This window comes from Microtus pennsylvanicus, chromosome 10 (assembly GCF_037038515.1).
Source record: "Microtus pennsylvanicus isolate mMicPen1 chromosome 10, mMicPen1.hap1, whole genome shotgun sequence".
NCBI classification, from domain to species: Eukaryota; Metazoa; Chordata; class Mammalia; order Rodentia; family Cricetidae; genus Microtus; species Microtus pennsylvanicus.
The window spans coordinates 79,476,695-79,504,011 of record NC_134588.1 but is presented as its reverse complement, the minus strand read 5'-3'; the positions used below and the strand labels follow the sequence as shown (position 1 = coordinate 79,504,011).

Here is a 27,317-nt window from a genome sequence, read left to right as displayed (position 1 = left end):
CACAGACACCCGCCTGACTCTGCCTCTAGAGTGCGGGGATTACAGGCATGCACCAACACCACCATCGCTGCCGCCACTGCCGCTGCCAGCTCTCATTTCTTTGTTTTGGTTTTTGAGACTCTCGTGAGTCTTAGGCTGTTCTTAAATTCCTTACGTGGTCTGATTCTCCTACCTCCACCTCCAAAACACTAGAATTACAGGTGAGCACCATCACACCTGGTGTACCGGCTGCTAGAGCGTGAACCCAGGGCTTCACGCATGTTAGGCAAGCAGTCTACCAACTAAGCTATACTCCGAGACCAGTATTTCATCCTTCTTTATGGTTAATATTCCTCCACTGTGTGGGAAGTAGCACTTGTGTTTACACAGTTATGATCTGATAGACATTTGGTTTGTTTTCAGGTTTCCATTATTATTATTAATGCAGTTGGCATCAACACTATTATACAAGATACTGTTACACACATGGCATCAACTCTTTTCGGGAATATTACTAAACAATATGGTAACTGTGCCTGATTCTTTTAGGAACTGCCAAACTATTTTCCACCACTGCTGTACTATTTGGTCTCCATCGGGTTCTAATTTCAACAGAGAGCTGTTAGTTTTTTGGTTTTATTATTGTTACAGTCATTCCTAGAGGATATGAAATACTGTCCGTGATTTTTTTATTGTATTTCCATTTTTCATGCATTTATTTGGCCATTTATACATGTTTTAAAGTTTTTGTTACATTTTATTTTTGTGCGTGTCTGCAGATGTATGTGTAACCTCTTTGTGTTTCATTTTCACGGGCTCTCTAAGAAGACAATCATAAATATTCTACTCTGAGAGAAAATTGTGGTGAATAAATATTTTTAAAGTTACCTCTACTCTCCCCATGTATCTTTTTGGGGGGTTTCTTGTTGTTGATGATGTTGTTGTTGTTGTTGTTGCTGTTTTGTTTTCAAGACAGGGTTTCTCTGTGCAATCCTGGCTGTCCTGGAACTCCATCTGTAGACCAGGCTGACCTCATACTCCTCAAACTCAGAGATCAGCCTGCCACTTCCTCCCAAGAACTGAAATTAAAGGCCTGTGCCTTCCCTCACCCCCCTGCACTTCCTTAAGTATCTTTAAAGTAGTGTTATTCTAAGTTATGCTTGTGATACAGTATCACTGTAAAACAATCTAGAGTCTACCATCTCTGCTCTGGACAAGAGCAAGGACTTTAACAGCATGAAGGCCAAATCAGCACTCTCCTTGTTTTAAACTACTCGTCTATCATAGAAGTTTCTGTCCTACCTAGTCCTGCAGCCGTTCAGTCCCAAATAAGCACACAGAGGCTTATAATAATTATAACTGTTTGGCCTATTAGCTCAGACTTATTACTAACTAGCTCTTACAATTTAAATTAACCCATGTTTACTGTGTTGTTAGATAGGAAGATAGAACAGAAATACATCCTCAACTTGTGGGGTTTGTAATCAAAATTAAGTGCTGAAATGATCTTGGCAGATTTCTTGATAATGTTGCCATCAGTGACATCTTGCCACTAGTGTAGGGCATAGACTGATGTGAGATAATGCTTGTACACTGTAAAGATTTGTCATTCATATTGGTTTAATAAAACATTGATTGGCCAGTAGCCAGGCAGAAAGTATAAGCAGGGCGAGGAGACTAAGAAAATTCTGGGAAGAGGAAGAGCAGAGACATAGTTACAAGTCAGACACAGAGGAAACGAGAGGAGAATGCCTTACTGAGAAAAGGTACCAATCCACGTGGCCAAACATAGATAAGAATTACCAGACCACAAGGTTGTTTATAAGCTGTTATTCAAAAACTGAAAGCATTATCTTAAAATAATCATCATTATATAAGATCTCAAAGAGGACCAGAATTTTCAATTTTGGTGTTGAAAAAAAATCAACCCAATCATAAGCATCATAATTCCCAAGTCACACTCCAGAAGTACCGCTCCATTCCAATGTTGTCTAGAGAAATACATTATCAGCCTGGAGGGATGGCTCAGCCATTAAAGGCTAGGCCCACAAACAATAAATAAGAAGAAATATATTATCACAATGGGATAAAAAACAGCAAGGCAGTTATTCTCTGTGGCAAATTATGGCAAAAACTACGCTGGCTAGTTTTTTGGGTTTTTTTTGTTTTTTTTTCAACTTGCCACAAGCCAAGGTTATCTGGAAAGAGGAACTTCAACTGAGAAAATGTTTCTATCATATTGACCTGTGGGCCAGACTGTGGGCATTTTCTTGATTGATGACTGATGTTGTGGGGTCCAGTCCACTGCGGGCATTATCATCCCTGAGCCTGTATAAGTAGGGAAGCTGGACAATAATGGTGGTGTATGCCTTTAATCCCAGCACTCTGAAGACGGAGGCAGTGGACCTCTGTGAGTTTCAGGCCAGCCTGGTGTACACAGCAAGTTCAAGAACATCCAGAGCTACATAATAGACCGACACTGCCTCAAGAAACAAAAACAAAACAGAAAAGAAAGAAAAGTGAACGAAGTACAAAAAACAAGACAGCACTCAGCATCCACGCCTTGGTTTCCCTCTGTGATGGACTGTGATGGGACATGTCAATCAAATAAAGCTTTTCCTCCTCAAGTTATTTTTGGTCATGATTTCTATCACAGTAAGACAAAGCAAACTGGGAAAGTTGCCTTTCAAGTAATTACTTCCTCCATACTTCCTCCTTGCTGGCAAAGCCTGCCTATACCTAAGATGGGGCATGTAACTTAGACCCAGCTACTAGGGCCTATGAGAGCTGAAGGATGGTAGCCTTTGGAAAGGGTTATCTGCACTAATAAAGGGTAGGAGCTGCGTTCCCTTCTTAGCACTTAGCTGTGTCTGTTGTGACCCCTGCAACTGAGATAGTTATCTTATAACTGTCAAAAAAATTATCACTATCTGAACATAAAACAGAAAAAAAAAGAGTGCTTCGGTAGCTGACGTTATAACTGACCTTTTGTACTTACAGTGAAAAGTCCCGTCTCCAGGCTTCTTGACAGGCACCAATTACCTTAGTTTATGGCTTGAGTTTAAGTTTTTATTTGGATAGGCCAAACAACCTATCAGCGAATACCTGCTCCCTCCATGCCATCCAGTTCTGAAGTCAGACCCCTGCTCACTCAGTCGACTGTGCACATCAGTGTGCCTGGCCGGTATCTTCTCTGCCTTTAGAAGACTCTAATTGCTCCTGAGGAGCAAGTGCAATTACACTATATCTATGCCTTCCATTTAAAGTCTGTTTCTTGGGTGATGGTGGCTCATAGCTTTAATCCCAGCCCTTGGAAGGCAAAAGCAAGCAGAGCTCAGTAAGTTCAAAGCCAGTCTGGTTTACAGAGTGAGTTCCAGGACAGCCAGGGCTACACAGAGAAACACTGTCTCAATGCCCTCCAAAAAATAATAATAAATAAAAGTGTATTTCCGCCATAAGCCTTCCATGATTAAGGAAAAATTACTTTTTACTTTGCTAGTATATTTTTCACTTATGTCTACTTTTAACTGCTTAACAGATATACACTAACTTTTAACTTAGCTTTCTTTCTTATCATTCAATTACCAAAACAACATTAAATTGACCTAAATTTTAAATTTTTTTTTGTTTTCTTAATTCTACAGCATCCTATTTATCTCCCTCCATTCACAGCTGTTTCCTGCTGTGGATTGTGCTAGTTATTAATAATAAATCTGACTAGCTGGTAGCAGGGCAGAAAGAGATTGAGTAAGACAACCAGTCGGACAGTGGTGGCGCACGTCTTTAATCCCAGCACTTGGGAGGCAGAGGCAGGCGGATCTCTGTGAGTTTGAGACCAGCCTGGTCTACAAGAGCTAGTTCCAGGACAGGCTCCAAAACCACAGAGAAACACTGTCTCGAACCCCCCCCCCAAAAAAAAGACAACCAAACAAGGAGAATGCTGGGAGGGAAGGGCTGAGACAGCGAGTTGTGGGGAGAGGTTGTCAGCCAGCTGGAGAGGGAGGATATGCTAAAGGACAGGTAAACCCACGATCCACGTGGCAGAATGTCATCATCATCTGGTGTAGGAGGTCCTTCTGTTTGTGTATTGCTTTCATTGGTTAATCAAAAAGGAAACTGCTTTGGCCTGATAGGGCAGAACTTAGGCAGAGAAGACAGAACTGAATTCTGGGAGGAAGAAAGCAGGGGAGAGAGCCGCTATGGAGACGCCAGGTCAGACATGCTAAATCTTTCCCAGTAAGCCATGACCTCGTGGTGAACACAGATTAACAGAAATGGGTTAAATCAAGATGTGAGAGTTAGCCAATAGGAGGCTAGAGCTAATGGCCAAGCAGTGTTTTAATTAATACAGTTTCTGTGTGATTACTTTGGGTGTAAGCTAGCGGGCAGCTGGGACAACAAGCAGCCTGCTCCTCCTGTTAGAATCATCATCTCAGTTATGCCCTGGCAATGCTTAAACATGCATGGGCAGTCCATTTATGGTGGTTCTCCAGTTGTTTCTATCCTGGGCAGTCCTAGATGCTGTGTTAGTGTCATACCTGAGGTTCCACAGTCTTCCTTTATGCTGTCTATCCAGCATTCTTTGGACCTTCCTCTTCGTCTTATCCTGGGCATTCCTCCAAGCAGTGTTATATTCGGGTATCTGCCATCACTCATTCTCATAACACAGCTGAAGTATCTCAAGCACCATTGCTGTGTCCTGTAGTTTATACTTCCTTCTATACATGGAGAGGTTTCTTAATGTTATCTTTGCACAGCCTATCTCTTCATGTGACACCTAGAATCCTCCTGAGACACGCCATCTCAAGCGCATTCAGCTGCTGTTCTGAGGAGCATTTCATTGTCCAGGTTTCAGAGTTGTAAAGAAGGCAGCTCAAGACAAGCATCTCATAGACTTGTAATTTTATTGTCGTATGTCTCTTGCTGACCAAACCTTTCCTAGTGCCTGGAATGCAGCCCTCGCTAACCCTATTCACTTCTTGACGTCTGAAATAGTTCCCTCCTTTGAACTGAGCTTCCTCCAGGATAGACAAAGTTGACTGTCTACTTGAGGTTCTGATTCTTTATTACAATGTTAAAATTCGTGTGTGCCCTTCCCATGTGTTGTATCTCAGTCTTCTCCATGTTTACTTTCATGCCAAGGTGTTCACTGACTTCCACCCTCTGTTTACCATGGCCTGCAGCTCATTTGGATTTTCAGCAAGTAGTGCTGTATCATCGGCAAAACACAAGTTATTGATTCACACACCACCTAATGCACGCCTATCTTCTCATCCTCCAGGGCTGTTGCTATTATTAATCCCAGGAATATATTAAAAAGTAGTGGTGAGAGGACACATCTGTTGTAGAAGGAGCGGGCTGTGTCCTGCCACCCAGCTAGCTTAACCCCCGAAATAACCACATAGAAATTGTATTAATTAAATTACTGCCTGGCTCATTATATCTAGCCTCTTCTTGGCCAACTCTCACATCTTGATCTAACCCATTTCTATTAATCTGTGTTCACCACAACCGTGGCTTACCGGGAAAGATTCAGCATGTCTGACCTGGAGGCTCCATGGTAGCTCTCTCTGCCTGCCTTCTTTCTCCCAGCATTCAGTTCTCTTTTCCCACCTATCTAAGTTCTGCCCTATCAAAAGGCCAAGGCAGTTTCTTTATTCAACCAATGAAAGCAACACAAATACAGAAGGACCTCCTACACCACACATCCCTGCAATAGTCCTACAACTGTCTTAAATTGATCACTTAATTCTCTAGACTTTGACTGATGCAAAGGTATCTTTATAGGCATGTTCTAGTATTCTTATGATTTTCTCTGGGTACATTGTTTCCCAAAGTCCTTTCCTCCAAATGCTATCAAATGCTTCCTGAAGTTGATATAACAGACCTACAAGTTTTTTCCAAATTCTTTGTATTTTTCTGCCAGTTTCATCAAAGTAGAGCAGGACATGCTGGAGGACAGGTAAAGCCATAATCTATGTGGTAGAATGTAGATTAATAGAAACGGGCTAATTTAAGTTGTAAGAGTTAATTAGTAATAAGCCTGGGCTATCAACTGAGCATTTGTAATTAATGTGAGTTTCTACATGTTTATTTGGGACTAGGCAGTCCAGACAGAAAAACTCCACCTACAGTTTCCCTCCCTCTCAATGCACCCCCTCCACCAAGTTAAATAAAAACTCCTTCTTCAGTGCTACTGCTATTTCTTCTGAGCACAGCCTTGGGGGCCAGAGCTGGATTCTACACATCCCATCTCTGTCGCTGATGCCTCTTAGACGCTGCAGGGTAGGGGTGGGGAGGGGATATTGCTGAGCTCAATACCCATGAAACTTCTTTTTACCATACAGCCTACATGCAGAATAGGAGGTTGCTGTTCCTCACTCTGTCCGTAGGCCACAGGCACTCAAGGGTCAGTTGGTTTCTCTTTCTGGGACATGATGACCTGTTCTTGGTGAAGAAATCCCCCCTTTCTACATTTCCACAGTGAGTGCTGCCTTGTAGTTTAAAATTAGCTGCTTCCCACCTGTTCACTCTAGACTTCAGTGACAAGAGACCTGGCTGTGTTACAGCTCTGGGGGGCACAGTATCCTGGTAGTCGGGAGCCCGGGAATACCACAAAGTCACACCACACCTCACAACAAACGTCACACATGAGATTTATTGGAAAACACAGGAAGCAGCTGACTCTGCTTGAGAGAGAAATAACATTAAAATATTTTTCTTACATTTATTTATTGTGTTTCAACCTAACATTTTAAAAGATTTTTTAAGACAGAGTTTCTCTGTGTAGCCCCAGCTGTCCCTGAACTCTCTCTTTGTATATCAGGCTGGCCTCAAACTCAGATTCACCTGCCTCTGCCTCCCAAGTGCTGGGACTAGAGTAAAGGTGTGCACCACCACTGCCTGACTTTTTTTTTTAATTCATGTGTATGTGTGTGTATACCTGCAGTTACTTAGCACCATGTGAAAGCTACCAGCAGAGGCCAAAAACTGGTACTGGATCCTAGGAACTGAATTATAGGTGGTTGTGGGCTACCATGTGGGTGCTGGGAACCAAACCCAGGTTACCCGCAAGAGCAGCACATCCTCTTAACCTCTGAGCCACCTCTAGTCCCTTGACCTAACAAGGATAAATCCTAAAAGCATGGTACTCCCCAGCTAATAGGCCAGTCCCCAAATGACAAGTCTCCTGCCTCAGCCTCCCAAGTAATATAATGATGGAATGCCAACACATTGTAAGTCAAGGCTAGTCTAGGAGATTAAGGACAGTTCAGGCTATAAAAAGCAAGACACTATCACTTAATATTTTTAGGATTTTTATGTACCAAGTGATAATCACAACCTTTTTTAAAAAACCAACTATCACTGACGTCTGTATCAGGTCTCCGTATTCCTCCTTTTAATGGGTTTTCACTAATATACCAGGAAGAAAAAGGAAAGAGGAGAGTGCGGGTGTCTCAGAAACAGAAAAGAAATGGCTGAGGTAGCTATTAATATAGCAAGACACTGGAAGTTTCAAAAATTTGTCAAATAAAGACAAAAATTTTCTCCTAAACTCAACTTTACCTCCTAGTTTGATTCTGTCCCAACAGATTTCCAATCAACTGCAGATTGCTCCAAAACTGCCTGCAATGGGCCAACCCTGGTGTTCCTTGGTACCTACAGCCCAGATGGCTCTAAAGCAGCCTACACGTCAGTAGCCCCAGGTAGTCCCCCAGAATCTGGGCAGTGAGCAAAGCAAATGTCCCCCAGCCTACATTCCTCTCTCCTTTGCTGGCTTTGTACAACATACCAGCCTTCCTGGGCCCCAAAACACCCCAGTTTAAGCAGGAAGAAGTTATATAAGAGATTACATTGTCCCTTTATCATCAACAAAAGGCTGGAATGTTAGGTCTTGAAAACCCAGGACATATGTCTAACTGAGGTGCCTATTAATACATCAAAGTGGACTCTGGCCAGCCCTCCCAGTATCACTCAGTACCTGTGCTTCCTCCCAGCACTTTTGATCCCACCAGTTACCCTAAACCACTCCCTCCCAGGGGCTGGACTTCTGCTTCTCCCCCTCACGTACCATCTGATCCATGTATAATCCAGCTATTTTGGCTATGCTAGTCTCATGGCCTCTTGGCCTGGGCCATCTTTCTTGGTTGGTGGCTCCTCTCTTGCCACCTCCTCATCTCTCCTCTCATGGTCCAGTTTAGTCTGCTGGCCATGCTCAGTGTGACTCTTCCTTTTGTCTGCTTTCTCTCCTATAACTACAATAAAAACCTACATACTTTAGGAGTAGTCATGTCCTCCTTTTATTTCATTTTTTCCTTCAGGAGGGAAGGCAAAAGAGCAACGACAAGGAAAAGAAAATATACAACAGATTGTTGAAGTACACCGATTCTGCTATTCTACCAAATTTCATAGTAACATTCTCATATAACTTTTCAGAACTGTCCTAGGACAGCCAGGGCTGTAACACAGGAAAATATGTCTTGAACTCCTCCCCCAAAAAGAACACAGCAAGATGTTCAATCTCCACATTATTGACTATTAGACTCCAAAGAGAGGCTAATGGTTCAACTTGACACCACTAGACGCTATAATCAAAAAGACAGAAACACTGGTGAGGAGAGAAACTGGAATCCATTTACAGGGAGAGTGGAAATTAAAACAGTGTAGTCAATATGAAAACAATTCGACAGTTTCCCAAAAGGATAAACACAAACTGACCACACAACCTACCAATTCCCTTCCCAGGTAAACACCCAAGAGAACCGAAAATATTTCTACAGAAAGTCCTGTATAAGAATGTTCAGAACAATACTATTCCTAATTGTTCAAAACAAAGGCCTATCTGTAACCAGTGAACTTTAAAAATGTGACAGTTGTGGGCTTAAGACAGTGACAGATCATAAAAGGAGAAGAGAGGAGGAGCAGTCAGGCAATGAAGTGGTTACACTAACATACTTTGAAAACCTCTAAGGATCAGATACTGAATGACTCCAGTTAGATGAAATGTACAGAACAGAACATGTATCCATCCATGTAGGCAATCTCAGCCTACACCACAAAGTGAGTTACAGGCTTGCCTGGGTTATGGACTTCTGTCTCAAAACAAAAAACTAAAAATAAATAAGAAAGATAAAACTAAGTTTCTACCATTCCTCTGAAAACATATCAAAGATTTTAACATGGAAAGAAAATCATGTCCGTGTACTAACTAAATAATCCATCCAACGATTTCTGCCCGTGTGTTTGTTACATCTACTTCTAACATTCTTCTAAAATCTTCCTCGTGTACTTGAAAGCACAAAAGAGCACTCTAGATCAAGAACAGGCAAGACTATAAAACAGCAAGAGAAAGTCATGTCAGCCACAGAACAGAAAACCAATTTGTCTTTGTTGGATGCCATCAAAGACTACAATTCCTTTCAAGTTAAATTTTGGCCTCTTTTTGAAATGGAAATTACTATGAATAATTAAACTGTAATATGGTCATTATTCATATGTTTTACAAAGCAGTCAAATGCAATTCTAAACAAAGCAAATATATATTTTTTGAATAGGCAAAATTAACAGAATTTTGGAGTCAAATTTTTTGAATCATAGTCAAATTAGATAGATGAATATCAACAATTTACTTGTGCCCCTGAGCCTCAGTCCCTCCTGTCAAGTAAGGAGTTACAATATCTCCTTTAGGGTGAAAGGAAAACTCCAACTACATACTAAACAGGGGTTAAAGAGGTGGACTTGTAGAAGTTCATTCTTTTGGGGGAAGATAGGTTCATACTATGTACACCAGGCTCCTCTCAAAACCAGAAATAAGTGCGCCTGTGTCAGAGATCAAAGGCATGTTATCAAAAACATGCCCATCCACTCTTATTCTTCAAAACCTATCAATTAGTAAAGTTTATGTAAATTGCATGTATGTAACGTTAAAAACATCTTTTAAAAAGCTTTTAATAAAAACAGTGACATTATTAGATTCTCAAAGCTGTTATTTTGTTTGTTTGCTTTCTCCCCCCCCTTAAGACAGTGTCTTGCTGGCTATCCTCGAATTCACCATGTAGCCCAGGATAGCCTCAAATTCAAGGCAATCCGGCTTCAGCTGCCTAAGCATTGGAGTTACAGGCAGCTGAGTCATTGTGAAAATACTGACACACTGGAGACACGCAACTGAAAAACTCATTTCTACAGCTGTATTTCCCATCACTTCCAAAGATGTCTTTGGTTCAGGTAACTAAGCCACAGGAAAGGCAATACTAAACACTTATTTATTTTTATTTGTTATTTTGAAGGCTTTGGTTATCAAGAAAGGAAATTATCTGATACAATAACTCACCAGGCAATCCCAGCCTACACCACAAAGTGAGTTACAGGCTTGCCTGGATTATGGACTTCTGTCTCAAAACAAAAAACTAAAAATAAATAAGAAAGATAAAACTAAGTTTCCACCATTCCTCTGAAAACGTATCAAAGATTTTAACATGGAAAGAAAATCATGTCCGTGTACTCACGGACACTAGTAAGAGTTATGCTTAAACTTCAGGATTTGGGGGCTTTATTCTTCTGCCGCCTCAGGTACGAAGTGGAATGTTTTGTTTCCACAATGTAAAATCATAAAGTGATAATATTATCAAGTAAAAAGGAAATTCGGTACCTTAATCTTTTCACATCAAGCCAAAATCACGATGCAGGTCAGAGAATCTTTTTTGCTAAAAAAACAAATATAATTACAATATAATTAACAGCACCATTACACAGTACAAATGTAATTAAGAGTTTGTCATTTATCCAGCAAGTAAGGTAAGATATAAGCTGCACTGGTTAAAAAAATAAAGATAAATTTTGCTTCAGAGTACACTGAGGTAAATGAATGTTCTTTAGCCAGTCTAGGTTGTCACCTCACGTTTATAAAACATTGTAAGAATTTCTCAGTCTGGTGTGGGAGGCAGACTTCCGGGGGCAAAGCCTGCCTGGTCTACATAGTGAATTACAGGGCAGTCAGGGCTACATAGAGAAACCTTGTTTCAAAAAACCAAATAATAAATTTCTCTTCCATGTTTTAATAGATGAATAAAATCATCTATTAGAGGGATGATGTCAGGAAGCACTAGACTTTGTTTTATATAAAACTGCCAAGGTACTCCGGGGTGCTTTCATTAGTAATGTGGCATTTGGTAACTTGCCTTAAAGGATGTGCATGCAAGAGCGTGTGTGTGTGTGTGTGTGTGTGTGTGTGTGTGTGTGTGTGTAACTGAATTCTCATGTAGATTCGTTTTGTTTAAGAGAAAACGGTGGTGCGTCATTTAGCCCAGGCTGGTCTCAAACTCAAGCCTCCTGCCCCCACCTCCCAGGTCCTAGGATTCCAGGCATGCAGCACCCAAGCCTGGCTACCATTGTGAAACTTGCAATTTACAAATCAGATCCTGGACCGTTTAAAGAATATATATATATATATTGTGTGTGTGTTTATAATTCATAAAACTTGTAATTTTGAAACATAACTTACAAAATCAGATTCTGTACCACTTAAAGTATATGTACTCTCTATATAGATTATATATACTCCCTATGTATGGAATATATAGAATATTTTCTCTATATATTCTATGTAGAGAGCATATATTCTGTATAGTTTATGTGTATGATATATATATAGAGAGAGAGAGACAATATATAGAATATACATGAACAGAGAGAGAGAACCGTGGCACAGTCCTTTATATCTGGGCACTCGGGAGGCAGGAGCAGACAGATCTGTTGTTCAAGGCCAGCCTGAGCCATAAAGAGAGTCTCAGAAATTACACACATCTACTAGACATTCCTAGGGGCATTAATCCTATTTCTAGTTTCCTGGTCTTACTTTAGGTCTTAATGTTGAAAGGGAGGCACGCACTCAGCCCATTGTAGAGTCACAACAACGAGAGGGTGTGGTGACACGTGCCTGTAATCCTAGCCTTCGGGAGGGATGCTGAAGCAGCCACGTTGAGTTGAGTTTCTGGCCCTCCTGGGCTACAGAGTGAAACTGACTTTCAAAAAAAACCAACCAAACAAACAAAAAAAAAAACCTGGCACATGAGACAACAATGCTTTGCATTCCTATTTTACCTCGAAATCGCCGAGTAGTTGAACAGAACACATTAAAACCTTGTGCAAAGTAAAGGCCAGTGGGGCCAGGGGTTCCCTCTAGTCCTAAGGTTTCTTGCTTTCCAGTCTAAACTGCCCCAGCGCCTCGGCGGCCGCAGCTTAACGTCGCTCTCCCGCCCGCCGCACCGCGCCGCGAACCCGCACACTACGTTCCGGCCGAGGGCGGCCCGGGACTCACGCGGCCGGGATGCTGGCCAGACCGCGTGGCCTCCCGCAGTCCGCTCCCACTGCCTTGGCCTCAGCGCGCCCGTCAGGGCACCGACCTTGCGGGAACAGCAGCCTCCGAGCCGGTCGCTGGAGGACCAGCCTCCCTATCCGGTCCGCGCGCGCCCACGCTAGCCCCGCCCAGACGAGCATGCGCACCAGGCCCGCCCGCTCCTGCGCGCCCCCGACGCCGCAGTCGCACGCGCCGCCGCCTGGAGGCCGCGGCGGGCGGAGGGGAGGCCCAGCGCCCGGGGCGGCGCGCGGCCGCCGAAGTCCGTCCTCCCGGTGGGGCGAGAAGCTGCGCAGGGGAGGGGACAGCCAGGCAAGCAGGAAGCCGCGGCTTAAAAGGGCAGCGCGCGCCCAGCCCTTCCTCCCGCGGTCCCGGCCTGCGAGCTCTGGTCTCCTCCGGCCCCGCCGCTCTCTCCTCACCCCGCCGCCATGTACCACCGCCTGGGAGAAGCCCTGCTGCTGTCCCGCTCCGGGCCCGCTGCCCTGGGCGCTGCGGCAGCGGATTTGGCCGCGCTGCTGGGCTGGGCCCGCGGACACCCCTCCGCTGCCCTGCACTCCGGGCTCGCGCTTGCCGCCCGGCGCCACTACAGCGAGGCGGCCGCCGACCGCGAAGACGACCCCAACTTCTTTAAGATGGTGGAGGGCTTCTTCGACCGTGGCGCCAGCATCGTAGAGGACAAGCTGGTGGAGGACCTGAAGACCCGGGAGAGCGAGGAGCAGAAGCGGAACCGGGTGCGTGGCATCCTGCGGATCATCAAGCCCTGCAACCATGTGTTGAGCCTCTCCTTCCCCATCCGGCGCGACGATGGCTCCTGGGAGGTCATCGAAGGCTACCGGGCCCAGCACAGCCAGCACCGCACGCCCTGCAAGGGAGGTGAGCGCCTGCCGGTCCCTTCCCGCCCTCCCTCCCCTCCAGCCTCCTGTAACCCGGGCCGCTATCCGGCCCGGCCCAGCACTGCAGGCCAGTGCCCCCCTCCAAGCTCCCCGCCTAGGGTGTGGCAGCCTTAGAGGATACTGATTTTTTTTTTCCGCCCTAAAACTACCACGTAATTTGCCAGCCTTCCTTCTGGGCAAGCCCTTCACCCCGGGCCTCTGCATGTGTTGATGCTGTCTGCGCTGAGGACACTGCACCGGTTTCCTTTTGGCCTCGGTGCCTGTCACCCAGTATGAGCCCGTAACACCAATGGCCGATGATACAAGAACAGAGAAAATGGTTTTCTTTCCGGAGTTGGAATCTAGAAAGTTTTATTGACCAACGGATCATACTAATCTTATAAATTAATAGAATTTTTACACTGATGACTTTTTGTGTTGTGCCCCTTTCCTCCCTTCAGAAAGAACAGAAAGAAAGAAAGAAAGAAAGAAAGAAAGAAAGAAAGAAAGAAAACAAAAGAAAGAAAAGAAAATCGAGCAGTGTAACGTTTCTGACAAACATAGGGCGTCCTGACATTAAATCTAAAGGGTGTAGACTACAGAACAGCCTGCCAGCCAATAGAATGAAATAGCCTTGGGGGTGTGTTCTTGTCCTGGCTAGTACCAGATTTGAGCCTCGGCAAAAGGTAGAGTCTTTAGATAGTTGAGTCCGTTAAATTTGGTAGTAATCAAGGTATCCCGTGGTTTCAAATTGTGAGTGTGTGTAGATTTAGCATTTCTAGGCACATTGCTTTCTTTAGGCAAATAAAAAACCTTCTTTTCATTTTCTACCCAATACATTTCACAATACAGCTTTCAAGGTACTAAAAGAATGACCTAAGAGTAAAAGAAAAACCAACCTTTTTTCTTTTGCTGTTGAGTGGGAGCCTTAATGGGGGTTGGACTGGCAAGTGAGCACAGGGGAGTTTGGACTAGACTACTGGTTCTTGATATGCTGGGACTCTTTAATATAGTTCTTCATGTTGTGGTGACCCCCAACCACAAAATTATTTCGTTCCTACTGCATAACTGTAATTTTGCTGTTTGAATCGTGATGTAAATGTATGCTGTGTGAGCCCTGTGTGGGGTTGTGACCCACAGGTTGAGAACCAAGTGGGCTAGACCGTTGTCTGCCTCCGCTATCCAGGAGTCTTTTTTGCTACCAGCTGAGTTAAAAGGGGGGTAAATTGTAGAAATGTTTCTGCACCAGAAAAACTGAGGCTGTGATGGTGTTCCCAGTGGTGGAACAAAGGTTATGGCTAAGGGGTCAATGATTTACCAAATTTACATTGAGTCCACCCACATCAAGGGTTTACCTTTGAAGGCTCATTGTCCCTTAGCTCAGTAGTTCCCTTTGCTAGAAGCTGTTGGAGCCACTTTGACCTCTAATTTCCTGTGCAGTTCCAAAATCATATAAAATGGGTGGCCATTGTACTTCACCTTCCTTCTTCCTACCACTCCCTCACTCCCCAAACCAGGAACACTTTTGTTCTCCCCGGCCCAGCTAGTGAGGGTGTTGGAGCAAGAAGCTTTGTATTGCAAATGCTAAATTGTCCTTGTCCTTACAAAGGGCGGGCAGCGTTTTCTGTACTCTCAGGGGAGCACTTCTGTTCCCTGTGATTTGGTAGTTTTGAGCCCAAGACCTCTTTCTGTCTTGTCACAGCTCCCCAAAGTCATTAAAGCAATTCAAGTTTGCCATGGTGTGTCGTTTTAAATGCTCTTGTTGTCCCAGTTTTACTACTAAAACACTGAACCTAGCAGCAAATACCATCAGCCTTCCCAGATTGCAGTAGCCATAGCTCTTGCTCAGAGTCAAAGGTGCGGTTGATCAATCTCTCTACAAAGGAACTGGTACAGGAAGAGAGGAAGAGTGGTTCTGTCCCAGGGAACAGAAGCAGAGAAACGGATTTGTAGTTAGTTAGCAGTGACCGCACTGCATGATGATGCAGCAAGAAGAGAAGTGGTCTTTATAAAATGTTAAATATACTTAACATCTTAAGGAATCTGAAAAACTTTATGAACTGGAAAGATGGTATAGCCATGAAAGCCCTTTAGAAAATAAACAAACAGTTTATATTAGATGGTTAACAAAACCTTAGTGCTATGGCCCTGATCCTTTGTTTCAAAGCATTAACTAACACTCAGCATTCTTGCAGAAAACATACAGAAGAGGAGCTTATTTTCCTTTCAGTGGGGATTTTCTCCGCCAAAAATCTAAATCTTTCTCTATATCTAAGAAAAATATCAAAAAACCAACTGTTTAGTATGCAACTATTTCCCCAGCTACTCAGGAGACTGAGGCGTGGGAATCTTTTGAAGCCAGTTTGAGATGCCTCTGGGCAATAGAGGAAGGAGATCATATCTCTCAAATGGAGAAAGTTGTTAATCATAGCCTCCAGTCTTAGAAATACAGGATGTATTAGGTGCTTGGAGTTAAAAAACAAAACAAAAAACCCATTTTTTAAAATAATCCCTATATAGTTCAGTAGTCTTTACACTGTCTCTACCACCCCCAAGTAAGCTGTCCTCTCTCTGAGTGTTTTGGAGATTTTGTTTTTGTTCTTCTGCCTCAGTTTCCTGCTTGCTGGAAATCCAGGCCTGTGCCCTCATGCCCAGATCTCCCAGTGTTCATTAAAGGAACACTCATCTGTTCCTTGACATCCTTTTCCCAGCCTTCAGCTTTCTATATCTAATCTTTTCTCTACAGTGACCTTAGACCTGAATTCCCTAAAATAAAGTCCTCAAGGTTGAACGAGGCCTGGTGACAACTTGCCTGCAATCCTAGCTCTGAGGACTGAGCCAGGAAGGTTGTGAGTTGAAGCTCAACCTGAGCTACTCAGTAAGACCCTGACTCAGAAGACAAAAACAAGCTCTATGTTGAAGCAGCAGTCTAATCTATAATAAAAAGATAGTTTTAAGGCCTGGGGGTACCTGTGAGTGCTTTATTCCAAGTAAATATTTAATAAACCTGGTTTTGTGGTTCTGTTTTTCCAAGTCATATTTGCCTCTGGTAAGGATTTACAGAGGGACCGGTGACCAATTAAGTGGAGCCTTACCTAGCATACTCAAGACCCTGAATTCAAGTAGCCAGGAATGGCAATGTGCACCTTAACTCTGTAATCCCCAGCACTGAGGAGGCAAAGCAAGGGGATCTGAAGTTCAGGGCCAGCTTAGACTACGTAGACAGACCCTGTCTCAAAAAGCCAAGAAATTTATTTTGTAGCAAAAATGGATATTGTAATAAACAACTGATTTGAGAAGACTTGTTCAAAGGTTCTGATATGTTTTAAAGCATTGTAGAGGTTGTTCCTATTGGACGTGATGTCTGGTTGTATCATGTCACCCAGTCATTTGCCACCTTTTGTGGGCACGTTACCTCAGCACTCCGTGTGCATCCCTCCTGAAGCTACACATTCTGAAAGAGAACAGCTTTTGCAGCAGATTGTACTAGTAACAGTTTCAGCATAAAGATCTTAAAAATCAGTTTGGGGGCCGGAGAACAGCTAGCTCATCAGTTAGCGCACTTGCTGCTCTTGCAGAGGACCTGGTTTGATTCCACATGATGCCTGGTGTCAATGGTGACTCAGCCATTCATCTCTCCTGTTCCAATGATGTGATGCCTGCTTCTGACCTCAGGCACCAGACATCATGTGGTGCACATGCAGGCAAAACATTCATACACATAAAATGACATTTTAAAGTAAAAACAGTTTAGAAGAATTCAGCAATCAAGTGGTTATAGGAGTCACTTTTCTTTGTCTTCTAACTTGCCCTTAAATCTGTTAAGTCAGAAATTTCCTATTGGTGGTTCTTTCTGCTATGTTAGAACTTCCTCAAATGGCCATTTAACTAGAGATGGTGAGCAATAGATGTGTGTCGTGTGCAACCCTCTAATAATTTGAAAGCATGACTGTAACTGTGTTGCTGCTACGAAATAAAGTAGAGAATTTAGCGTGTATTATAAGCCAGATGATTCCTCCATTCTTTAGCACTCTGTGAGGCAGTATTTGTAATACTGTTTGGTTAAATACAGAATTGTTTGCCTTTATAAAGACCTGTCCTTTCCTAAAAGCCATGTGTCTCCAGCCCCATTGCTAACAAATGAGGAGCTCTGAAACCTGAGACAATGTGTGCTACAGACTGTCCTGTCTCCTAGTCTTTGTGTGTGTGAGTCCACTTAACTAGTTACATGCCACTCGTACAGAGCACACTCTGTAAAAACTGGCACATCATAGATCAGAAGCCATGCCCAGTGCACACTGAACTCAAGAAAAATGGGTAGTGATTAGTGCTTACGTAAAAGAAGTGAAAAGGTGAGCTTTGGGCTTGTAACAGAAAGAAATTGTTTTTTCCACAGTGATGATGTTGTTGTTGTTTTTTTTTCGAGACAGGGTTTCCCTGTAGCTTTGGGACCTTGTCCTGGAACTAGCTCTTATAGACTAGGCTGGCCTCAAATTCACAGCTCCACCGGCCTCTCCCTCTGGTGTGCTGGGATTAAAGGCACATGCCACCACCACTGCCTGATTATGTGATAATTTAAGTTGTTTATGAAAATCAGTTTTTATCCACTAATGTTACAGATACTGAGGACGGAAGCAGGAATAGCTCTTAAACAGGCTAGGTTGGTCTCTAAGAGATTTCCAGGTCAACCATATGAGTCCTGCCGCCCCCCCACCCCAAAAAAAGAATAAAGGTGATAAGATAAAGAGAAGCTCAAAGAGCTTCCAGGTTGCTAAGTACATCTTTATGCCTGGAGGATGGTGTACCCCAGCTCCTTGGGGAAGAAAATTCCTTCGCTCTGTCCTCAGTTCTATGGAAAGTATTTGTCCAAGTTCAATGAGTCAATGGTAGCATATTTTGGAACCTGAGGAGGGGCTGTAGAAACCTCTGGTTTGTATCCAAGTCAAACCCAGTACTTGTTTTATTTGTTTTGTTTTGTTTGATACAGGGTTTCTCTGTGTAACAGCCCTAGCTATTCTGGAACTCACTTTGTAGACCAGACCAGCCTTGAACTCACAGAGATCCATCCACCTGCCTCTGCCTCCAATCACTGCCCGGTACAAACCCAGTACTTGAAACTAGTAGTATCTGAAGAAGGATGATTTTTGTGAGATTTTTGACCCTTAATCTATGAGGTCTGAGTTTTGGATGATTAATGTTAGATATGAATTAAATTAGGGAGTGCCTACTTTGTGTTGACAGAGAACTCAGAAGTCCATACATTTGATGTCAAAAGTAATGGGCAGGAAGTAGTTTCTCTTTTATAACTTTGTTGAGTGGCTAATAATAAACGCAGCGGATTACAGAAAACTAGGCAGCGTCATAACTAAGAATGAAAGTGATAGGTAATAATAGTAAGGAAGAGAAATGAAGTAAATTAAAATATAAAAAGTATTTTGAAGGAAGGGTGGTATTTCTTAGTGAGTATATATGAGATGAAGACAGGAAAAGCCAAAGAAAACCACAAAGTTTCCAGTCTAAGATTGGTAGAAAATAATGATTCTAGGGACAGAATGGGGCAACAACAGCCCCCACCTGAAAGGCCCGTTGAACCGTAGTCCAAATGTATTAAATAGAATATCCCAGGAATAGGCCATTAATGGTCTCAACTTGTGTACCATTCTGGGAAGTGGCATAAAATCTCATGCTGACTGCCTGCTCATGGCCATACCTTTATCTTACCATATTCATATTTCCTATGCTTTGTGATGGTGTTGGCAATTAGATATGCCAAAGAGCAGCCGAAAAGTGCTTCCTTTGCCAAGTGTGACGGTTCACACCCACAACCCCACCACTTAGGAGGCTTAGGTAGGAGGGAGGCCAAGGCTGCAAAGCCACAATCTGAAAAAATTAAAAAATAAAATGAATTGAGGTTCAGGAGATGACTCCCCTATTAAGGGCAGCTGCTTTTTCAGAGGACCCTGGTTCTATTCTCAGTGCACAGCAGCTCAACACTGCCTGTAACTCTAGTTCCAGGTGATCCAATGCCCTCTTCTGGCCTCCAGGCATGCTCTTAGTGCATAGATGTGCAGGCAGGCAAAAAAAAAAAAAAAGAAAAAGAAAAAAGTACATAAATTTATTTTTAAGAATATATTTTTAAATTTGAAAAGTAATAATTTATATGGTATGTGTATGTGGTAAGAGATACGTAGTATTATTTAAAGGGTTTGGTATCTTTCATACCTTCAATCATGCTGGGTTAGAACATAACCCAGCAAAAACAATAGGGGTTAGCAAAATGGTTCATCAGGTTAATGCTTTTGCTGCCAAGCCTGATGACCCGACTTCCATCCCTGGGATCCACATGGTAGGAGAGAAGTAACTCCAGATTGTCCTCTGACCTTCACACACATACTGGGACAGGTGCACACACACACACACACACACACACACACACACACACGAGTGCGTGCGAGTGCACATACACAAAATAATTAAAATGTTTCCTTTTTTGTTTTGTTTTGTTTTCGAAGCGTTTCTCTGTGTAGTTTTAAAGCCTGTCCTGTCACTCACCCTGTAGACCAGTCTGACCTCGAACTCAGAGATCCGCCTGCCTCTGCCTCTTGAGTACTGGGATTAAAGGTGTGAGCCACCGCCTGGCTGAAAAAAAGATTTTTTTCTAAAGATAAGGGTTTATTAAAATTTAAGGCTATATTATGTGAAATGATGTATAAAGCGCACGCATGTATTTTTCTTGACTGCACCCTTGCATAGTATATGGGCCCCTCTTGACAGTTGTTTCTGTGGTCAGTTGCCTCCCTTTCTACAATAGTAATTCTGCTCTTAGTCTCAGACGACCCATTGAAACTAGATAGCTGAGGTTTTAACCCTTCACCCTTTTTAATTTTTTCATAACAAGTTAGGATAGTTACTGTTGCCTTTTGCTATTGTTACCCTACTTCATCTGGAGGTCAGAAGTATCATTTTGACTATATAGCCCAGGCCTCAGTTGCCTGTGTGCTAGGATTGCAGGCGTGTACCGTCATACCTAGCTGTCATCCAACTTTATACTCAGTGGTTTAGCACCAAACCTTTTGGTGATAAAAGATTGACTAAGTCATTGTCAGAAGAAAAAATATGTAGAAATTTTTTTATTTAAACATTTGTAAAGATCCCCTTTTTAATGCGTAACCTCCCATCTGTCAGGTAAGCTTTAAGCACAGAGACAGCTAAAATTTTTCATAGTTACAAACACAGATCATTTGGGATGATTTAATTAATTGTGTTTCCCCATTTCCAGGATACAGATTGATGTTACTGAGAATGCCTACTCCCAGAGAAGGCTGGTCACAAGTGCTAATCAAGTGACTTAGATTATGATTTTAAAAGCATTCATGTGTAAGACATAATTTAAATTTTTAATAAAGAGGCTAAACTTTGTTTCTCAGGAAGCTTAAGTTTGTCTCTTCAAAGTGGCTAAAATGAGTTGGTATAGTAGTGGGTTAGCAGTTCTTAAAAGGCCCCTGCCTTCTTAAACAAAGAGTTCCTTGGCAGTGCCAAGTAAGTTCATTGGTCTCCCTTCCTCCTTTCCCTTCTCCCTTCCTCCTTTCCCTTCTCTCTTCCTCCTTTCCCTTTTTCTTTCTGTGATAGTGATGAAGTCCAGGACCTTGCACAAGCAGGCTACCCCTGAGCTATATACACAGCTTAGAACTCTAGTTTATTAAATAGATAATTTAGAATACAGCTGGAATTTGAATTTCTGGTGAATAAACTATGCCTCTTTAAGGAAATCCCAGTTCAAGTAATTTTTTAAAAAATAGTTGAGTTTCCATAAATGTTTAATTACTGATTCATCATAAAAAGGATGGTAGCTAAGGATGTGTCAGTGTGTTTGGTTTTGGTTCACCTAGAAGAAGGAAGAAAATGTCAAGCCGTCAGTTGTGGTTTTCAGTCTTTTTTTTTTTTTATGTAATGAGCTGGTGGTTTGTTTTCTCTATCGCTATAGCAATTCCAGCTAGTTTTGAAGGGGTGGGAGATTTGGTTTGCTTTGTTATTGTTCTTATTTCTGTGGGCTTTGTTTTGTTTCACCTACATTGTGGGGGTTGGGGTGTAGACATGGAAGTCAGAGGACAACTTGTAAGAATCGGGTCCTCCCTTTCAGTCATGTGGATCCCAGGGATGGAACTTTTGACCTGCTGAGCTGTCTTCCTGGTCCTGGTTTTTGTTCTTTTTAGATATGTTCTAGCTCTATAACTGTCTGCTACGATGTTGTCCAGTCTGGCATTGGCCTTGGACTGATCCTTCTGTCTGTTTCCTGAGTGCTGACCTGCCGATCTACTCCAGATGATGTGTACTTTTACACAGTCCTTCTTAGGACAAGGACCTACACTGTCAACCCCAGCATATTTGATGCTAACCTAAGTATAAAGTGGGGTGACAAGTTGGTGTGATGATGCATGCCTGTAATCCCAGCACACAGGCAACTGAGGTTAACTTGAACTACATAGAGTCCAGCGGTAATTGGATTCCTAAGCATGCTGAAGATCATGGTAATTGATAAGCAGCGTAGCGGGGGTGGAGTAGGGCTCAGAGGCTGAGAAAGAGAGCACTGCAGGAGGACCAGGTTCAACTCCCAGCACCCACATGGCGGCTCACAATTATCTCTAACTCCAGTTCCAGAGGCTCTGATGGCCTCTCCTGCCCTCTGTGTAGGCACCAGGCATGTCCACCATCCACAGGCACACATATAGGCAAAACACAGGTACGCATAAAATAATGAAAATGTGCTTTTAATAGTAAAAGCTATTAAAACAGTGTGTTGTGCTATGTGTAGTTTGCATATATCTGCTGCATTTCATTAGTATAAAATGTGGAAGTCAAAGTTACTATTAACTTTCTAAAGAATAAACTGTCTCATTTCAAAGGCTCCCCTGCCTCAACTTTTCATGCTGTCCCTGCCTGTGCTGGCTAGTTTTAAGTTAACTTGACACAAGCTACAGTAGCTTGGAAAAGGGAACCTCAATTGAGAAATTGGCCTGTGGATAAGCTGTGGTGCAGTTTCTTGATTAGCAATTTATGTGAGAGGGCACAGCTCACTGTGGGCAGTGTCATTCCTGGTCTGCTGGTTCTGGGTGCTGTAAGAAAGCAGACTTAGCAAGCCAGTGAGCAGCATTCCTCCATGACCTCTGTTATCAGCTCTTACCTCCAGTATCCTGCCCTGTTTGGGTTCCTGCCCTGATTTCCTTTATTTTTAGACAGTGATGTGGAAGTCTAATCTGAAATAAATCCTTTTCTCCCTGAGTTTTTATTTTTAATAATTTATTTAACCTTTATTTTATGTGCATTGGTGTGAAGGTATCATCCCCTGGAACTGGAATTACAGACAGTTGTAAGTTGCCATGTGGGTTCTGGGAATTGAACCCAGGTTCTCTGGAAGAATAATGCCCTTAACCGCTGAGCCATCTCTCCAACCCCTTGTCCCCAAGTTATTTATGGTAATGGTGTTTTATCACAGTAGTAGGAACCTTAATGAAGACTCTGCCCTTCTTCCTTAAATATCAACATTGTCACAGTGGTGTTTGTGGTTTTCTCTGGTGGACTAGAGCATAGATTATTTTGTCGGCAGAACAGAACATGGCCCTAGATTTGAGGCCCCTCCTCTAATGATATCCATTCTTTACAGATCTGTAAATCTACCCGTTGCCCATTCTAGATGGTCAGTGGAGCCACTGCTTTTTGTTAAAACCCTCTACACCCACCCATTCCTCTTAGCACTAATCTATAGCTACTAGCCCTGCTGCCCCAAACTCAGATGAGTTCTTTCCTAATGCAGTCATGCCAACTGCAGTAGTAGACGCTACAGATTTGCCTTCCTGTTTCTAGAATTATAGTGCTCTTCTTGGACTCCGATTGTGCTAATTCCTCAGCTGAGTTAGTTAGCAGTGCAGTCCTGTTCTTACATAAATATCTTAAATGTCAATTCAGATGTGGTAAAGAATTTCCAAGGTTTGGGTCTGGATCCCAGAGGGAGAATAACTAGCTTTCCTGGAGTGTAGGTTATCTCTTGTTTTACTGGGGTTTATTTTGAGATCTCGACAGCTCAACTATACAGTGCTTCCTAGTCCGGGAGTAAAAACATATGTGTACTAAGATTAATTAGAAAGCTTGCAAAGAAAACGTTCTTGACCCCAGGTAGCACAATCTCTATTACCTCTTGCTCCCTCCTTGTCCCCCCACCCCCACCCCACCCCTGCCTTTGTCTGCAACAGGGCTAATCCCCTAAACTTCTGCTTTCTGACACTCCTCCCGTGCCTCACTCCACAGAAGTTTCTCTTTAGTTCATAGTCTGCAGGAAAATGCCTGTGGTGTGACTAATAACTACACGTGGGTGGAGTTGGAAAATTTTCTTCACAATCAAGTTCCTGAGGTCCATCTATTGGAAACATGTGTTTTATTATAGTCTCAATTTCTGACTGTTGTCTTTCCAAGATTTTTGTAATAAAAGGACATTAGTAAGTTTTAGATAATATATGTAAAAGATTTAGATAATATGTGTAATAATTGTTTGATTGATTTACTTATTTGTGTGTGTTGGGGTGCCACAGCACATGCATAGCAGTTATCTATGCCATGTGGGTCCCAGGGATTGAAGGCAAGTATTGCTTAGTGGCAAGCACTGTTACTTGCTAAGCCATCTCACTGGCAGTTGGTTGGTTGGAAATTGGTTGGCTGGTTTTGTTTTGTAGCTCTGAGTGCCAAACCCAGAGCCTTTTGAGTGCTAGGTAATTGCTCTACCTAGGATACATCTGCAGCTCTTCGTTTTTTCTGAGACAAGTCTCCCTATGTAGTTGAGACTCGCCTGGAAATCACTAGTCCTGACTAGCCACAAACCCTCCTCTTGAGTGTTTGGATTGCAGACATGCTCACACCCACCAATAATTTGGATTCTTATTTTAACAAATAAGAACTTAAAAAATTCTACCAGTTTATCTTGAAATATAATAAAGCCAGGCTAATTAGTGTGTGTTCGGTTTTCTGTAAAATATACCCTTTTGAAAAAGTAAATTGCTTCACAGCCATAATCCCAGCACTTGGAAAACAGAGGCAGGAGCATAGCAGGTTTAGTCAAGGCCAGCCTAAGCCGTGCAGCAAGACCCTGCCTATAAATTACTTTGATGTGTGCTGCTGCTTGGTAATTACTTGTGACAGTAATTAGTAGTTAGTTGACAGTGGAGTTCACAGTGCAGGGTTCTGTCTAAAAGTTCCACAGCCCTTCTCCCCAGTTAAGAATAGTAGTGTCTCCTCTCTAGGTTCGTAAGCTAGTCACCTGGGCAAGGCACTAAACTTAGTTTTTGCTTTGGCATAGTTGTTTGCTTGTGTGTTTGTGAGACAGGGTTTCTCTGTGTAGCCTTGGCTGTCCTGGATCTGTAGACCAAGCTGGCCTTGAACTCAGAGATCCACCTATCTCTGCCTCCCAAATGCTGGGATCAGAGGTGTTGGTGCTTCAGCACACTTTACATGTTATAGTTCTTCCAAAAATTTGAAAAAAAAAAGAATTAGCGTTTAAGTAAAATTTTGTTATAAAACTATTTCATCTTACTTGCAAACTTATTTTCCTGGATTACCTTTCAACTAATTTTGTTTTGTTTCATTTAGGATAGGTTTTGACTGCTCACTGAATAGCCTAGGCTGCACTCAAACTCATGACGGTTATCCAGCATCAGCCTCCTGAGTGCTGGATTGCCAATAACATGCTTTGCCACCCATGCCTGGCCTGGCTTAGTTAGGATTGGTACTCCATAGTGCTCTATTTTAGTCCTTTCATGATATGTAGGGATACATTTGGGGCTATCAGGTTCTCACTATGGAGTCCAGACTGACCTGGAACTCACTATATAGCCCAAGCTGGCTCAAACTTCTGCCAGTCCTGCTGCCTCTGCTTCCTGAGTGCTAGAATTACACATACGGTAATCAGACTGAATGTGTCAAAGCCAGTGACTGTTCATTTGCCTGCTTTGAGATCGCTGTTACCAAATCCCCTGAGCTAGGGAGGGGTGAAAGGAAAATTAATACGCCATAACAGAAATGTAGCATAGTGCAGTGCTGTGATCTCAGCACTTGGAATGATCAAGTCAGCCTTGGCCATATGAAACCTTGTTCGTGATATTTTTAAGGTATTGACTAGAGATAATTGTTTATTTTATTCTTATTTTATGTGTATAGATGTGTTGTCTGTTTATGTCCCACATCTTTAGTTGAATACCCTAGAACTGGAGTTGCAGGCAGTTGTTAGCTGCCATAGGAGTCCTGGGAACTAAACCTAGGTCCTCTGGAAGATTGAGTGCCCTTAACTGCTGAGCCTTCTCTCCATACCCTGGAGATAACTTTGGTGTTGTTGAATTCTTTGTCTGAAGTGTGGGCACACCATGCCAGAGTACATTGTGAAGACGATAAAATACCTTTCAGCAGTCTGTTCTCTCCTTTTGCTTACCTTCCAGGGATCCAGCTCATTTAGTCAGACTTTCTCAGCAAACACTTTGCCCACTAGGCCCTCAGCCTTGCCTTCACCCAGGAAGAGAACCTTTGTCTTTGTGAAATTAGTTACTGCTTTTATCTACTGATCTGTAAGTCCCTTAAGGGCAAAGACAATGTTTTGGTCATCTTTAAATCCCTTTTTAAGCAAATCTAGACTTCATGACCACTCTTGGCCATCAGAATACATTGAATTAATTTAGTGCCCATTCTGTAACTCTTTGGTGTCTATTTACCAGATTTTCTTTTTGTTTTTTATGATTTTCTTATATATATTTCAGGCGCGGCTGTAAAATATAAATGGTGTAGACATTTTTAATTTATAGCTATTATTTTTAATTAACTTTCCAGAAGTTTGTTCTAAATATAACTAATTCTTCCCCTGCTACCTTTTTTAAATGACAATATCCCCAGGTATCCGTTACAGCACTGACGTGAGTGTGGATGAGGTGAAAGCGCTGGCTTCTTTAATGACGTACAAGTGTGCGGTGGTCGGTAAGTGACTCTGAAGAAATATCTTCATAGGCCAGGTTACTTCTTACTACTGTGTCTATTATGATATATGTGTATGGAGGTTAGAGCAACATTGTAGAGTTCTCTCCTATTTTCTTTACTTGGGTTCCTGGAATCAAACTCAAGTTGTCAGGTTTATAAGTACTGTTACCTGATGAACCAACTTATTGGCCCCAAGATTACTTTTAGTATGCTCTAAAATAATTAACAGCTGGGTATGGTAGCACACACCTTTAATCCCAGCACTCTCGAGGCAGAGGCAGGCAGATCTTGTCATTCAGGGCCAGCCTGGTCTACAGAGTCGGGACAAGCAAGGCTATTGCACAGAGAAATCCTGTCTTAAAAATCCAAATATATATAATGTTTTGACAGAACTGTTTATTTTTAAAGGGCCTTGTTTGTTTATTAAGATAGGGTCTCAAACTAGATAGCCCTGACTGGCCTCTAATGCTCCATGTAGACCTCTTCTGCATCATGGCATCGAATTCACAGAGATCTTCCTCTCTGCCTCCCAAATGCTGGGATTAAAGGTGTGTGCCACCAGACCTGGCTTAGTCCTTTTATTTTCTTTCTTTCCTTTTAATTCTTGAATATGATTTAGTACTCTTCTCTATTTCTGAATTACACCAAGACCTTACTGCTCAGGATCTCTGCAGAGGCTGTAGGAAATGTGGACAGTTTTCTCCCTTATTTCTCTCTGTGCATGTATAGTGTAGATCATCATAGATGGACACATCAGTATGTAACACATTACATGTAGGAGAAACATTGATTAAGGAAATACAAAATTTTGTCATCATTTCCAAACTTAAGCAGTGAAATTTTTATAAAAGCTAACTGGATTTTCTTTAAACATAGATCTCTGTTTTAAATGCTTATCCATACTCTATAAATAAGAGCAAATCAAAGTAGAAGGAACATGAATGAGTATACCCTTCAAATATAATTAACACCTTTTTAATGTCTTTGTTTTCTGTGATGCTAATAATTGAACCCAGGGCGTTTGCCTGTTAGGCAGGCACTCTATCAACTAAGCTATAGCTTCAGTGCTGGATTTATTTCTGGAATGTCCTAGAATTAAGAGAGTCATA

The 27,317-nt window shown here is 42.5% G+C and overlaps 2 protein-coding genes across 3 annotated transcripts in view; one reads left to right on the top strand and one right to left on the bottom strand.

The window, feature by feature from the left end:
- Nucleotides 1-12,464, bottom strand: part of Shld2 (shieldin complex subunit 2) — an 86,262-nt gene extending 73,798 nt beyond the window's left edge. Inside the window, exons 1-2 of one of the 2 annotated variants that reach the window (XM_075988721.1) lie at nt 12,381-12,464; nt 10,628-10,682 (exon numbers count right to left, since the gene is read on the bottom strand). The gene's annotated coding sequence lies outside the window, so the exon portion shown is untranslated. Of the gene's footprint in view, nt 1-10,627; nt 10,683-12,078; nt 12,230-12,380 lie in introns of those variants that run through there. The other variant, XM_075988720.1, reaches the window with a different exon arrangement.
- Nucleotides 12,465-12,617: 153 nt separating this feature from the next.
- Nucleotides 12,618-27,317, top strand: part of Glud1 (glutamate dehydrogenase 1) — a 37,164-nt gene continuing 22,464 nt past the window's right edge. The window contains exons 1-2 of the mRNA XM_075988722.1: nt 12,618-13,204; nt 26,128-26,208. Of these exons, the coding sequence (XP_075844837.1) occupies nt 12,760-13,204; nt 26,128-26,208 (526 nt within the window). The 5' untranslated portion in view covers nt 12,618-12,759. The remainder of the gene's footprint in view (nt 13,205-26,127; nt 26,209-27,317) is intronic.